The sequence below is a fragment of the Athene noctua genome, chromosome 15, assembly GCF_965140245.1.
Source record: "Athene noctua chromosome 15, bAthNoc1.hap1.1, whole genome shotgun sequence".
In the NCBI taxonomy this organism is placed as follows: Eukaryota; Metazoa; Chordata; class Aves; order Strigiformes; family Strigidae; genus Athene; species Athene noctua.
The window spans coordinates 4,359,386-4,374,400 of record NC_134051.1 but is presented as its reverse complement, the minus strand read 5'-3'; the positions used below and the strand labels follow the sequence as shown (position 1 = coordinate 4,374,400).

Genomic DNA, 15,015 nt, shown 5'->3' with positions numbered 1-15,015 from the left:
TTCCAGTGAGTACCCATGAAGGTGCTGGCTCTGCCAGGGCTCATGGCACTGGCCATCAACCAGTGGGTTTGCATCCTGCATGTCTCGCTTCCGCTTAAAAAAAAATCACTAAGAGCTCAAATTCCCACCACCCCAAAGATGTATCAATTTCATAATTATTCTGGGTAGCTCAAAACATGCCAAAGTTAAAACCACATCATGCTGAACACACTTCTCCTTCTCCCCCAGCTTAAGCTGGGCTTTGGTGAGCAGCCCCCCCAGAATTCATCACCTCCTCTGCAGCGTGGCTTCCCAGCATTTGTGCACAGGCAGCACTAATCTCTAACACTAATCATTTGGGGAAGTATGGTTTTTAGAGGCACTTATTCCTTGGCCCAAGGCTACAGGACATCAGCCAGGCCACTTTTCCAAAGCTGGACTCATTGTTGCTGTCTCTGCAGCTGGTCAAGAAGGTAACTGCCGACGGGAACATCCAGCCCACATGGCAGAGAAGGCCCCAGTGCCTTCTCTTTTGACTCTTCCCACATATGTGTGACTCAGTTTTGGGCATTTATCTTCTTTTTCCTGCACTGAAATACCAGTTTCTTCCACAAGTGCTGGCCTGGCCTGGATACCACCACTCAACTACATGAAGTAGGATTAAAAAAAAGTGCCTGCCTCCTATCACTTAGTTTTAGAGCTCCATCATTTGGGCACACAAAGCTGCTCAGGATCCAAGCTTTGGGGATCAGAAATGGAAAGATCAACTTCTGAACTCATAGAATTACAGAATCATCTCAGTTGGAAAAGCCCTTGAAGCTCCTCCAGTCCAACCATGAACCTCACACTGACCATTCTCAACTCCACCAGATCCCTTAGTGCTGGGTCAACCCAAGTCTTCAACCCCTCCAGGGATGGGGACTCCCCCCCTGCCCTGGGCAGCCCATTCCAACGCCCAACAGCCCCTTCTGCACAGAAATCCTTCCTCAGAGCCAGCCTGACCCTGCCCTGGGCAGCTTGAGGCCATTCCCTCTTGTCCTGGCACTTGTTACTTGGTTAAAGCCCTGGCCAACAGTGTCCTGGGGCAGGAGCTGGGGGCAAAGAAAACATCTGTGGGGAGAAGGGCCACTGACACCACAGTGGTGACGAGAAACCTTTGCCTGTGAGGAGCAGAGAGGCTGGTAGGGCCTCGGCACCGCTGTTCCTACACCCTCACCTGCACACTCAAAGTGCACCTTCGCCATCAGCGCCCTGAGGGGTCCTTTGGGAGACAGCTGGCAGGATCCTCCAACAGGCGGCTGGTTTGGGAGCAGATCAATGGAGGCAAATCCCTCCTCCCCTGTTGTGAGGTCTGTGATGTGAAGGGTGAAAGTATATCCCTCCCCATCCTTCAGTGCCCCTTGCCTCAAGACCAGGTTCATCCCCGTGTCACCAGTGGAGGTAGTTTTTTTGTCCAGGATGAGAGACTTGTTTTTAAAGCTGTGTGCTGCCCATCTCTGTAGAGAAAAAGAGGGGAAAGACAGGAGAGGTTTTGTTTAAATCTGAAGTTATAGCCTTAAAATGTTTTCAGATTGAGTCTCTTATAAAAAGTAACAGATTTCTAGTGGGAGCGTCTGCCAAATTTGCAGTTGATAATTCAGCTTTAGTCTTGTGTGCTACAGCAACAAGAACTGGAACCTTTCCAAAATGTCTGGTGGGAATATTTCCACTGTGAGATCTACTTTAGTCTCTGGGATTACATCACCCTCCGACAGAATATTTCATAATACAGAACACAAAACACAGGAAATAAATTAAGTCCTGGTGGAGTCTCCATGGGATACCATGTTTTATATGCTTCAAGCCGAACGTGTCCTGGATGGTTACTGCTAATAGCACGAAAGTACAATTGTGATAACAAGAGTAACAGTGAGATAGCCAGCCAGAAAATGCCATGCAAGTACAGGCTGGGCTTGCTGGGAGCAATACAGACTAGCTCTTGCAACAGGACTTCCCCTTCTGAGACCTGCTTCATTCAACAGGTTGCAGAGATGCTGCATAGTGGAATCTGTAATCAGAGAAGGGCACGAGAGATTTGAGAGATCAGAAGAGATCAAACTACCTCTGCTTGAGTCACCAGCATAAGGGGAAAAATGCCAATCAGCAGGGAGAAGAAAATACTGTACAGATATTTTCTAGGGAAAAAAAAATGTGGCTTTTGTGTGAAACAAGCTGGTGACTCATGGGCTTGGCTTGAAAATGCTCCATAAAGGACTTGCCCTTGGGTAGGTCAATGGAGGACTGACAGGCACTGTGTCCCACAGCCTGTGGGCACGAGCCAGGCACAGGAAGCCTCTGGACATCTCACAGGGGGTCCAGTGCTTATAGGACATGGGGACCCGCCTCAGAAGCCTCTCAGGACCCTCCTCAAGCCTCCTCCACGCTGCCCAGACCTGGCACAGCACGCAGCAGCCCCATGCCACTCCAGGAGAGCTCCATGCAGGGCCTGTTTTAAACTTCTGACTCTGCAAGCCAGTCCTGCAGCCAGTCCGGGGACTGTGATGAAGAGACCAGTATTAGCCAGCCTTCTTCATCCCCTCAGCCAGACCCGGGCTGCCACTGCATTGATGGTCAGAGATTGTTTCCCCTCCTTGTCTCTATGGCAGTTTAGGTCCAGGACTATATTTCTCACAGAGGTCTTTCCACCCTGTCCTCTCTGACTCTCCCCTTCTTCCCAAAGTCAACCAAAGGTGAAGCAAAGACCAGCACTGCTAATGACTTTACCCCAAGCTTGGAGTCGTTGTGACAGTTTTGGCAGGTCCCCTCCAGGTAGACGTAGGAGCTCTTGCTAACTTCATAGACAGACTGAGCCTTGCAGGAAATGCACTCCAGGGACACGATAGGGACTCCCCCCCTCTTGATGAATACCTGGGGAATCAAGAGGCTCCATCAGAAGATCTGAGACAAAAACACAGACATCTAACAGGTAAGTAGACACGTCCCAGCACCTGGCTCTGCAAGGAGGAATTGCTCTGCACCAGCCCAGTCTGGGCTAAGGAAACAGCAGGAAGGGATTTCCAAAGAATTTCATGTCAGATTTAAGCTACATCACTTTTCTTGCACTGGCCAGTTCTTCTGCAACTGATTTTCAAGAACCATTCAATGCCAAGCAGGCCCAGTCCAGGTAAAACTGGACTTTATTTACACTTTTTACCAACATGAATCACTTTCAAAATGTCCCTGTGGTACCCTGTGCTGAATTCCCAGCAAGTCCTGCTTGGGCTGTTGGGTGGGGATGATGCTAACTGAAGCACTTTGCTGTACCGACCATCTCAGGACAGCTGTTAACCCCACAAAAATGGGAGCTGTGTTAGAGTTTGGAAGAGAGGAGCAGTCTAACTGGGAGGAGGTAATCCTCCATAACAGCACAGACCCAACATCTGGCGAGCACCTGCCCTGGGAAGCAACTGCAGCTCTTCTTTGTTTTCTGTGGGCCAAACTCTTGGGCCTGTCTCTGCAGCTGTGGTGCGCCTGACCCGGTGGGGTCACAGCAGATCTGTGTGGACATGGGAGTGAGGGGCTGCAGGTCCCTGTCCTCAGCTCAGGAGGCTGCTAAATGGGAAGTGTTTACAGTCCAGAGTAGGAGAGGGGTCAGGGCAAGCTGGGTTTGCTGAGGATGTGCTGCCCTGGGCAAAACCAGCATGGTCCCTGCTCTGATCTACAGAGCTTGGCCTAGAACCACACGGTGCGTTTCAGGACCTGACCCCTGGGCTCTCAAGTGCACTGCCTGTGCAGAGCCATCACCATTTCTGACACTACCTACATCCTGAGAGACAGGAATGATGATAAAAATAGCCAGAAAACACAGCTCGCACTGTGCATCAAACACATTTTGCTCTGCAGCCTGGAAGAACCACCTTTTCCAGAGAGTGGCAGGCTGTGACAGGCTTTTAGCTCGGATCTAAACTGCACATCTCAAAACGTCTGCCACACCTCCCCAGCAAAGCACGTGGAGAGAGGAGAGCTTTAGAAGCACTGGTGGCTCAGACACAACGGCTATCGAGCTCTGACCCCTCTACTTTGTCTAAATTCCTTTAATCCCCTAGGAAATGGGATTGACCAGCATTTGACAGAGCCCTCTGCCCTGGTATAATGACTGTTCTGAATTCAAAGAAAGACAGTAATGAAGACATTGTTTAATATGGCAGACTTTTAAAGGAGGATAAATATTCCACAGCACTAAGCCGGAGCGCATTGAAGCTTCATTCATTCCTACAGTATTTGCAAATTTCCTGCGACACTGGAATCATTGTTTTGCGCTCATGCATGGAAACCAGATAGTACGGAATGTCCTTGAAAGACTATCAATTTAATTTTTTGCTTTTTATCCTCCAGCTTTGGTTTAAAACCCAAGCAGTAAGAGTTTCCACTTTCATACTAACTATATCTCTAATTGCCAAATGCACCACGATGAATGTTTCTGACATAAACCATAACTGCTGTCGGACTGCAGATGCATTCAGCGTTAGGCTTAATTTGACATAAACAACATGCACTTAAAAAAATCCTCCCTTAAAAAAATTCAGGGGAGAAGAGAGGAACTGTTGACAGTACAATTAAGTACCAGCTCTGAGGAAGCTCCCTCTGGGCAAAAATCAGGGAAGAGCCTGGTGCTGTGACACGTAAAGAGCCTGAGACTGCACACAGTGCTGGAAGAGCTGTTGACCACGGGCTCCTTCACTGTCCTCCTGCAGCAGACCTGCGGTCGCAGACTCTCAGTCCCAGGAACGGTGGCCAGTACCATTCAGGGCTGGGTCGCTAACACAGCCTCTGCACAGAGAGGGACTAACACAAGGTCTAAAGGAAGGAAGAAACTAAAAGGACTTGGCAGGACAAGCAAGAAGTGTTGCCCAAGGCAGCATAAGATGAATAGATTATGGAAATACTAGTGATTGTTTCTGCCAACAACCTGGATGAGATCGGTTATGGAGGCCCAGCCATGCCCTAAAATCTGCTTTCCCTGCTCTTCTGTGCTGGCTGGCACATGCAGGCAGCAGCAGCTTCCACACCCGCTGCCGAACGGGCACTGCCTCTCGGATGGGGCCCAGGGATGCAGCTCGGGGAGTCACCCAAGGCTGAGCATGGTGCTGAGCCAGCAGCACTCTCCTCTAGAAACCTCCTTGAAAAAAGGGCCGTGGGCTTCCAGCTCGGCTGTGTTCAGCAACAGGCACCCAAGGACAGAAAGCAACAGTTGTCTGTGGTACGTACGGTTTGATTTGTTGCCTCGGGACTCATACCCGCCTTCCTGACGGTGAGGTCGAACGTATACTCCACATCTGCTTCTAATACAGCTTTGGAAATTGTGACAATTCCTTCCTTGGCACTGAAATTCAGAGAGCACCCTGCAGCCGAGCTCTGCTTGCAAGGAGAAAAGAACTTTCAAACCCTCTTTGGTATGGGTGCACATCGGGTTAGTCCACAGCCAAAACATTCAGGTCCACACAAAGTCACTGCTACAGATCTTCCTGTGCAATGCCACCACTGGGGTGGGAGAAACGTGGTGGTGTGTGGACAATAAAGCACTTTCTCCTATTCTTCAGGTTAGTAAGCAGTACTTGGAATACTCCTCTATTTCATCTGAGCTTCAAATTCTTATTTTACAGCAATTAATTCTTCATTATATAGTTACAAACATTGCCAAACACCACAAAAAGCTCACATTAAACTGCACATACACTCTGCACCTTTCTGTTTTGAGGTAAAGATAGAAACTAGTGACTTTTTACAAGCAAAAAAATCCAACAATCAATCAAAAAATGCTCCTGAGGTGGATTTCCTATAAGAATTCAAAGGGCAGCTCTCCCTTGCCCTTCGATCACTACAGGGTCAGACCATTTCAGCATGATGACAGTGACCTGCTCGTGTCCAGAGTGACCATGACCTGTGGTCACTTAACTCCTCCGAAGTCTAACTAGGGCCCCTGCTGAAATTAGAGACATCGAACTGGTAATGGGAGAGGGACCAGAGCCCTCGGTCCCCTGGGCTGCAATCAACCTTCAGGTTATGGAAGCAGCTACACCCAAACCATGAAACAGAGGCCGAGGACAAGTGAAGCAGCAACACAAATGCCTCAGCTTCCCTTGCCGACATTTCTGCCACGCACAGGGACATGGTGCAGCACTGGGCTGCACTGCACAATTCTTCATGGCAATTTTTGTACCATAATCCTGAGATGGGAGTCAGCAAAACCTTTGCAACCCTCCTTCCAGAGCAGCTTTATTAAAGACGCTCACAAAAGCTTCCTTCAACACCATTTCAACCCAGACATGTGTTTGTAGTGGAAGTGACATGGAGTTGGAGCTCCCAAATGATCACCCTCCCTGGCTGGACAGAACTGCTCTTACCTTGGAGGAGAACGTACAAGACCAATCATATAACAACGGAGTCTGTTCACCGTTATCCAAGTTTGGGTCATAGGACTTCTCCCCGTCCAAGATTAAGTCCTGAGTGTTGGACCATACACGGTATGACCCTCCATCAATGATTGGGACCAGCTTACTTGGTATCACAGTTACATTGGCAAAGATGCTTTTGGAGAGTGGGGTATCTCCAAAGGAGACAATAAAGACGAAGCAGTAGTTCCCAACTTCTAGGGCAAGCTTTGGTATAACTAGCTGGGGCCTATTGACATCAACGTTCGGCAGACGGATCCTGCTGGAGCTGTCCAAGTTCAAGCAGCTGGGTGCTTGGTAGATCTCCCACAGGTGTTCTGTCTGGTACTTGATGCACCCTCGGAGGTCGATCTGTGCCTCCAGGTAGTTCCTCTGGGACCGCTTCATGACTACTTGAGGGGGCAAGGCTAACTCCACCTCTGGCTCCTCACACTCCAGGACTTTGACAGTGACAGTGAGGTGGGCTATGAAGAAGCTGATGAGGTTGGTGGCATTCACTTCCACCAGGTAATCCCCAGGGCTCAGGTAAGAATAGTTGGCCACTGCAACCCTGGTCATTTGAGTGGAAGAGCCATCCCCAAAGGTCCACAAGAACTCAACGCTCCTGCTGCTGGGCACCACTGCTGCTTCAAACACTGCAGTCCTGTTGACAAAAGCATTGGAGGCAGTGAGGGAGACCTGGACTATCGGGTCTTGGACCTGGATGGTTCTGGTGATATTGATACCTCCCAAGTCATTGAAGGCATTGAGGTGAATCTCGAGCAGCCCTGCAGCTTCTGGAGTGTAGGAAACACTCTCTCCTGCCATAATGACCACGGATCGACCTTGCTCTTTCCGCAGGGAGAACTGCCAGGAGAATGAGACACGGGAGCCACTCCCCACCTGGGCACTGAAGCTCTTCTCCGTGCCTGTGGGTATGCCTTCCTCACAGCAGTTCAGGAGCTGCACGTTGCGGACAGCCTCCAGGACAGAGATGAGCACCTGGGCATGGGCGATGCTGATTTGGTTCTGCACCGTCACCGTCACCAAATAATCGCCGCTCTTGGTGAACTCATGCGTGTACTTGGACCCGTTGAGCACCACGGAGTAGTCCCCACTTATGCTCACCAAGTAACTCACAGAGGTACCCGACAACATCCTGATCACAAAGGTGACCTGTTCCCCTGGCTCCACCACCTTCTTGCTGGCAAGAACTTCCAGTCCTTGAATCCTGTCCAGTACTGAGATATTCCTGCTGGCCAGAGCCCAGCTGATGTCGTTCGACGCGTTCAGATAGACCGTATAAAACCCTGCTGTGGGGAACGTGACTGCCACGGACTGGCCAGTCAATGTGCCATTTGGCACCTCCCAGAGCCATGTCACTTCAGTCCCTTTCTGCAGCTCCCCCTCAAAGACCACCGTGGAGCCTGATGAGACGTATCTACAGTCCAGTTCTGCAGTCCCTATACTCAGCCCCTCTATGACCTCCTCTACACAGATATTAATTGTTGCATTTGTTGAATCCAGCTTGTTTTCTGCTCCAATGACAACCTCGATCACTCCAGGGCTTTGGAAGGAGTATATAATAAAGGGTTCAGAGGTAACAGGGGAGAAGCCATCTTCTAGATACCAAACATACGTGATGCCAGTGCCACTGGTTATGGTGGTACTTATGTTAACAGAGGCATTAATAGCAACTGGGTTGGGGAAGGCATAAGGCTTCAGAAGACCAATGCTTTCAATGAACTCCAGTGTCCTGTTAGCAGTTGCACAGCCCAGCATATTAGTGGCTTTCAGATAGACAGTGTAGTTTCCAGCTTCTAGGATGCTCAAGGAGAAGGTTTTCCCAGTGAAGGTCTGCACAGCACTGCCATCCCGTTGGGCTACCCAGCTGTAAGAGATGTTTGTTCCCTCTCTCACCACTGCTTGCAAATGGAGTGTTTTGTTAGTTGGGAAATACATGTCTTCCACCAGGTCACTGCCAGCCACCTGCAGGCCTTCAATCTGCTCCAGGACATAGACGTAGATGCTGTCCTGCAACGAGCTGATCTTGTTCTCTGCTGTCACAATGACATTGAATGTGCCCACGGACCGGAAAGTGTAGGAAATTGTGGAGGAGCCTTGGATAGGAGTGCAGCGGTCACAGAGGATCCACGAGTAACGGATGGCACTGCCAGCTACAAGCGTGGCTACAAAACTGACTGAGCCATTCAATGGCACCACTGTCCTGCTGGCATTGATGGTCAGCCCGTGGAGCCGACGTTTCACTGTGACATCAATGACGGTCTCATTAAAGCTGACATCATTCCAGCCTGTCACACTAATAGTGTAATGGCCTGTGTTGTTGTAGGAATGGGCAGCGATTTGCCCAGGCTGTGTAGTGCCATCTCCAAAGTCCCAACAGTAACTCACTTTTGTTCCACTTATGCTGGCAGAGAACAGGTAGATCTGGTTCAGCTCCAAAACATTTGTCCCGTTATATTCAATCTTTGCTACCCCAACTGGTTCCTGGACTTCCACAAATGCTGTGTCATTGTTGAAAGAGACATTGTTGGAGACAGTCACCGTGACCAGGAAGACCCCTGTGTTCTTGTAGGTGTAGGTCACTTCAGTCCCACTCGATCTAGTGGACTCATTGTTCCCAAAATCCCAGCGGTAGCGGTACTGGTAGAGAGGCATGGCACTGACCTGGAAGCTGCTCTCTTCACCAAGTCTCACAAACTGCTTGGAGGGGAGAAGGGTGACGTTGACTATCTCTGGCTCCACACAGACGCTGGTGAAATAGTGAGCCTTGTTAAACCTGCTCGAGAGAGTCAGGGAGAGGGGGAACGTCCCACTTCGGGTGAAGTTGTGCATCACCACAGGGTCCCCACTGATTGTGACATTGGATGAGCCATCTCCAAAAGTCCAATCAAAGATGTATTCATCAGGATTCCCCGTCACATACGCCGTGAGCTGCACGTCTGGGTGCTCAAGGATGCAAGAAGTTGGCTCTATTTTGAGTACCTCCAGGACAAATATCCGAACAGGCACAGTCTGGGAGACAGAGTTCACAGGATTCACAGCTGTCACGTTCACAGTGCAGTTGATGTCCTTCATGTACACATGTTCCACGACCGGCACCTGCCTCCTCAGCACCGTCCCATCCCCCATATCAAACATCCAGGTGATACTGTCCCCCGTCTGCACCGAGGCATTAATGCTCACAGATGCTCCCAGCTCCGCTGCCTCATCTGCAGAAACATGGAGCCCAGTGATCTCTTCAAACACTTGGTAGCACTCAACTGTCTCCACACTGCTTATGGTATTGTTTGCTGTCACGGTGATGTTGTACACCCCTCTCCTGGGGTAGCCGTATGTCACTGGAGACTGGCTTGTTGTCAGCAGGGGGGACCCATCCCCGAAGTCCCAGGTGTACACGACTCCATAAGGAGATGGCAGAGGACTGGCTCTGAAGGTGACCGGACGGCTCACAACTAAAACGTTCTCCTCTACTTCCATCTTCACATCAATCAGGTAACTGTGGACATGTACTGGGGTCAAGTGGGTGAGGTTCTCAAACTGGTTTGACACAAGAACCATCAGGGCATATTCGCCTGCATTGGAAGAGCAGAAAAAGACAGTTGTGAGGACATGCTTGTGCAACAGCTTGCTAGGTGCTGCAGAGTGTGGGGAGTGTGACGGGGTCTGCACGGAGATGCTCCGCTCCTGCACCACGCACAGCCTGGGCTTCCCTCCTCCACTCCACGACAAGCAGGAATTACAACCAGGCCATGTATGTGGGGACCAAATGCCAACAGAGGAGCCAGTCTGACAGATAGAGAGAAAAGATTTTCTTTTTGTTCGCTTACAAAACAGACCCCCTTCCTGCTGCCCACAGCAGGGCTCCCTACCCACCTCCCATCAGCACAGAGCTAACCTATCTGCTGAGACTGCCAAAAAAGGGGACTGTGTGTGGTGGTCCTTCTTACAGCATGCACAAACTTCTAGAAACAGAGTTACAGAGGATGGCAAACGCTGGAGATGTCCAGTTGCTCTGGCTCTTTGCTCAGGAACAAGGTAACGACTTTCAAGCAATTGCTTTATTTGAAGGTGCCTTGTAACCCCCACACAACAAAAATGCCCGAACCCCTTCTTCCCCAAAGAACAATCCTGAGCATACCTGGGTCCTGATAGACGTGTGAAACATTATGCTCAATTACCACCTCATGGACGCTGGGATCAGGAACAAGGAAAGACTTGTTGTAGGGAGGTTTGAACAGGTATGTCTCCTGGACACCATCTCCAAAATCCCACCTGGAGAAACATGCAAACCGCATTACACTGCACAAAAGGAGAATCATGGAAATCCCAGAGGAACCCTAGCCTGGCCTAGGGCTGTCTTTCAGGCTGGGGTTTCCAGGAAAACCATAGGAAGCATAATGCCAAGTATCAAAGCTGTAGCTGTGCCCAGTGATGTAGAATTATTGCTGTGAGAGGAGTACAGAATGGGAAGAAGAGGAGGAACCCAATATTAAAGCACTGCTGCAATTCTTTAAAAGGAAAGTCTGTCAGCCTGAACTTCAGGTCCCAGCCAGTGTGAAGCACACTTGCAGGGATTTTAAATTAACTAGACAGAGGCTGAGAAATGGGCTGTTGGATATCAGCTGGCCCTGGGAGGAGAAACGGTGCAGGCAGGACTGGTAAGCTAGGCACAGTAAGATCCTAAGTTTGGGCAACTTGCAAAGGACTCACAGGAACATAGCATCCACAGCCGAATCGACCTGAACTCTTGCCGTAAGCTCCACGGTGCTGTTCAGAGGGAGGACTGGCAGGACACCCAACACAGTCAGGTTCTTCATCTTATTCATCATCTCCACCGTGACATTGTAATTGACTGTAAAGTTACTGACGTGGTTGGAGGCGGTGAGCTGGGAAGGACAGTGGGACAAAGAATGCATTTGGGATCACCTTGCTGTGCTGCCCTCTCCTCGAGGGGGGCTTCACTGTGCTATGAGGTCTCAGCAGGCAGGAGCAGCTTAGGCCAGAGAAGAGAAGCCTGTGGGACAGGGAGGTGGGGGCAATAGCCACAACGGCACTGGAAAGCAGCACAGACTGGAAGGTCACCCCCCTGGCGAAGCCAGCTCTCACTGGAGCCACCACACCTCCACCGCTAACGTCAGTCCAGGGGAGGGTTGGTTCTACAGCAAGAGGATAAGGAGAAGAGCTTCTCAGATGAGACTCCTCTGGCTCTGAAGTTGCCAGTTACCCCTTTGCCTGTTCCGATGTGCCCTGCATACTGTCACCAGGCTCCTGCTGCCACCAAGGGGACAAGAGCCACCCAGTTTCCTGAGGACAGAGGCAGATGAGTGGCCCCAAGCACAGAGAGTGGGGATGGGAGAGACTCGGAAACCAAGCACGCCAAGTGCAGTCTGGGTGGAGTGGGCACAGAGAGGGAGAGCAAAGTTGGGCAGATGAAAGAAAGGGAGAATGGACAGGCAGGAGACTGAAGGGACGTGACAGAAGTAGAGCAGGATCCTCGAGATTATCTAAGCATGTAACACTGGCATGGCACCTAATGACGAAGCATCCTGCCACCTCCTCACCTGCAGGAGAGATGAGCTCCTGACAGAAGGGATCCTTCAAACCCAGTTAAATAGAGACCTCTCACCCCACAGATGAAAGCTCTTTGTGTCTAGGCTTCTGTGGATCTGTTACACTGAACCCAGTGGGCCCCAGGCTAATGCCACCTTGTCAACTCTAAGTAAAAGCAATCCAGGCTTGTCAGCACAGTGCTTCACCCAGCAAATTAGTGTTCCTCAGCATAGTGCTGCCCCAAGCAAATTAGTGCTCGTGCACCCTCAGAGCTAGGGCTGGTGTCTCATCAGGAAGCCAGCAGTTACCCTGCAAATGGATCAACAGCTTGGAGCCAGACCAGGACTCTGCACAGCAGTACACGGCACAACGCAGGAAGATGTTTTGGTCAGAGGTGAACTCCTCTTCCACAACAGATACCTCCCTCTGCCCGGACTCTCTGCTCTATCCTTCTTCTGGGGTCACAACAAAACCCACTGTTCCAGGTTGCACCAGTAGGAAGAGAACGGGACAGAGACCTCATGAGCTTGTGGCAGAAGCTCTGTCCTCCCTGTGAAACTCTGACCATTTGCGTTCTGCCTCTACCTGCTTATGACTCCACATCTCCTGCCTGCCAAAGCAGCAGCCAGCACCCTGCAGTGTGGCTCCCTGTCTCCTTCCTGCTGGGGAGCAGTGAGGACAGACACACTCCATGAACGGAAAGGAGAACATGGAGAAAAGAGGCAAAAGCAACGGCAAGGAAGATAGAGAAGCCAGCTGTAAAGGAAAAGAACTTACTACTTGCATTTGCAAGAGCAGCTCAGTGAGGAACAGCAGATGAGCTCGTTAGGGGCACAGTGAAAACCTCCTCAACTCAGCTCTGCCCTCTCTTCTCCCTGCTGCTTTATCTGCTTCGTTTGTGGGATGAAATGGAAACCCAGGATTAAAATGGTATCATGGGAAAGGCCTTGGCTTACCGAAAGCTTGTACACAGCTGGGCTTTGGTAGATAACGTTGAAGACAACATTGTAAAAAGTGAAAGATGGCTTATCATCTACTGTCCATCGGAAAGTCACATCTGACCCAGCTTCCATCACAGGGACGTAGCTCTGAAAGGCATGAGGACATTTTATACTAGTGCAAGAGAAAGCACACACGGCACTTCCCAGGAGATCTCCAGTTGAACTGGAGAAGGAGCAGAGCCAGACTGGGAGGTGTCACACACCTGTAAGACACAAAGGTCTTGAAAGAGCATCTGGGGCTTTGCTGCTGACAGAGAAATGCAGACCCAGACTCCATAAATCAAGAGCAGAGCAGGGAGCAGAACCCACGCTACCTGCTCCCACAACCTCAGGTTCTGCTCTTGTCATCAGCTCTCTTTCTTGCTGGCTAAAAAACTTTCCGATATCTTTGCAGAAAAAACTCAGTTTTAGCTACACCTGTAAGCTGAGTCTCTGACCTTCATCTACTGATGGTGCCTGACCCAAAGGCCTGACCTGCTCTGGACAGGGTGGGCTCCCTCCTCACTCCTACAGTACCTCCTGAGCAGACTGTAGCAGCCAGGAAGGGTGAGACCAACAGGCATTGCAGGCACAGGGTTCTGCCAGAAGCAGCCAGAGTTGAACAGAGCATTTCACAGATACTGATGGGCAGTTATTGAGCAGGTTCCTGGGGCTTGGCTGTAGCTCTGGGGGCAGTGGATTTGAGAAAAAAAAAAGACTCCAAACACCAGAGTAACTCCAAGACTTGGGTGGATTGATGGATGGATGGATGAAACATTTTTATAGCTTCAGCCAGCTGATATAAGGATTTAGTAGAGCAAATCTAAACAAGGAATAACTACCCTGACAAGTTGAAAGATGGTAAATACTGGCCTTTCAAAATGCTTCAAATTTTCTGTACAGCTGGAAGGCCAGGAGATGCTGCCTTACCTCTGAGGGAATTAAAGTGAAGGCACAGCTGAGGTGCCTTCCTGCTGGAGACCCCCAGTGCTTTCTGCCGCATGCCTGCGTCTGCAGCCGCGCTGGCTGCATGGCCTGGGAGCCAGCACTTAGCAGCAAGCAGTGCCACACCCGGCCCCAGCCCTCCTTGTGAGCCAAACACACACCCTTAGCAAGGCTAAACCCTCTACCCACAAATTAAAAGCAGCGGTAATCACTCACCACTCGTGTATTTAGCAGGACTCTGCTCTCGGGGTCAGGGGTGGCCCGCAGCCCACGGATGGGCTCCTCCACTTTCACCGTGATGGTGATGTTCTGGGAGCTCACGGTGTTGTCCACAACAAGCATGTGGGTGCTCACCCCCTCCCTGAGGCCACTCAGGCTGACCACAGCAAACCAGGTGTCGTTGGTCTCCCTGGCACAGTCCGTCGTCAGCGGCACAACAGCCGCTGGGCAGGACCCCTCGAAGGGAAAGGTGTGGTTGTCCTCCAGCCAGCTAGCTGTCGCGTTCACCCCCGAGGAGATTTTGACAACCAGGGTGGTGTAGTTGGATGGTAGGTACACCCTGCCACCCTGAGGAGCAGGGTGGATCACCCGCAGGCCTGACACCCAGGAGGTCACCCAGAAACTGCAAGACAGATTGGTGCTGAAGAACCCGTTGTCCACGCTGGCTCTGACTGTGTAGCGGCCTGGATGCTCCAGCCCCGCGTTGTGGGGGCTGATCACTGGGACCAATTGTTCCTCGGCGTAGCGAACTCGAACAGAGCAAACGGTGTTGTTTATCCAGGTGGCACCAATGGAGCCATCAGCCAGGCCCAGTGCCCACTCTGAGGAGTTCATGATTAAGACGTTGGTTCTGTAAGGAGATGTGGTACTTGGTTGGCACTGGAGGAGTAAGCCCAAGCCTGCGTTGTGCTGGATACTGAAGACATCCTCAGCCCTGACAAAAATATTTTCTTTTCTGAATGTGACCTGCAGAGAGAGGAGACATTTTTGGGTTAATGCCTCAAGTTAAGAGCACTCGGCACCCAACTATTGCCTGGGCAAGAGAGCTGGATTTCCTGCCAAGTGGAAACCAACAGAAAAGCCACAGATCCAAACACAGCATGGGGAGACATTTCACCACTCCTCAG

General features: G+C 50.7%; 1 protein-coding gene across 1 annotated transcript in view; it reads right to left on the bottom strand.

Moving 5' to 3' along the window:
* Positions 1-15,015, bottom strand: part of PKD1 (polycystin 1, transient receptor potential channel interacting) — a 94,746-nt gene that overhangs the window by 26,823 nt on the left and 52,908 nt on the right. Inside the window, exons 11-18 of the mRNA XM_074919759.1 lie at positions 14,105-14,854; positions 12,920-13,051; positions 11,124-11,299; positions 10,552-10,685; positions 6,363-9,985; positions 5,227-5,373; positions 2,743-2,886; positions 1,196-1,475 (exon numbers count right to left, since the gene is read on the bottom strand). Of these exons, the coding sequence (XP_074775860.1) occupies positions 1,196-1,475; positions 2,743-2,886; positions 5,227-5,373; positions 6,363-9,985; positions 10,552-10,685; positions 11,124-11,299; positions 12,920-13,051; positions 14,105-14,854 (5,386 nt within the window). The remainder of the gene's footprint in view (positions 1-1,195; positions 1,476-2,742; positions 2,887-5,226; positions 5,374-6,362; positions 9,986-10,551; positions 10,686-11,123; positions 11,300-12,919; positions 13,052-14,104; positions 14,855-15,015) is intronic.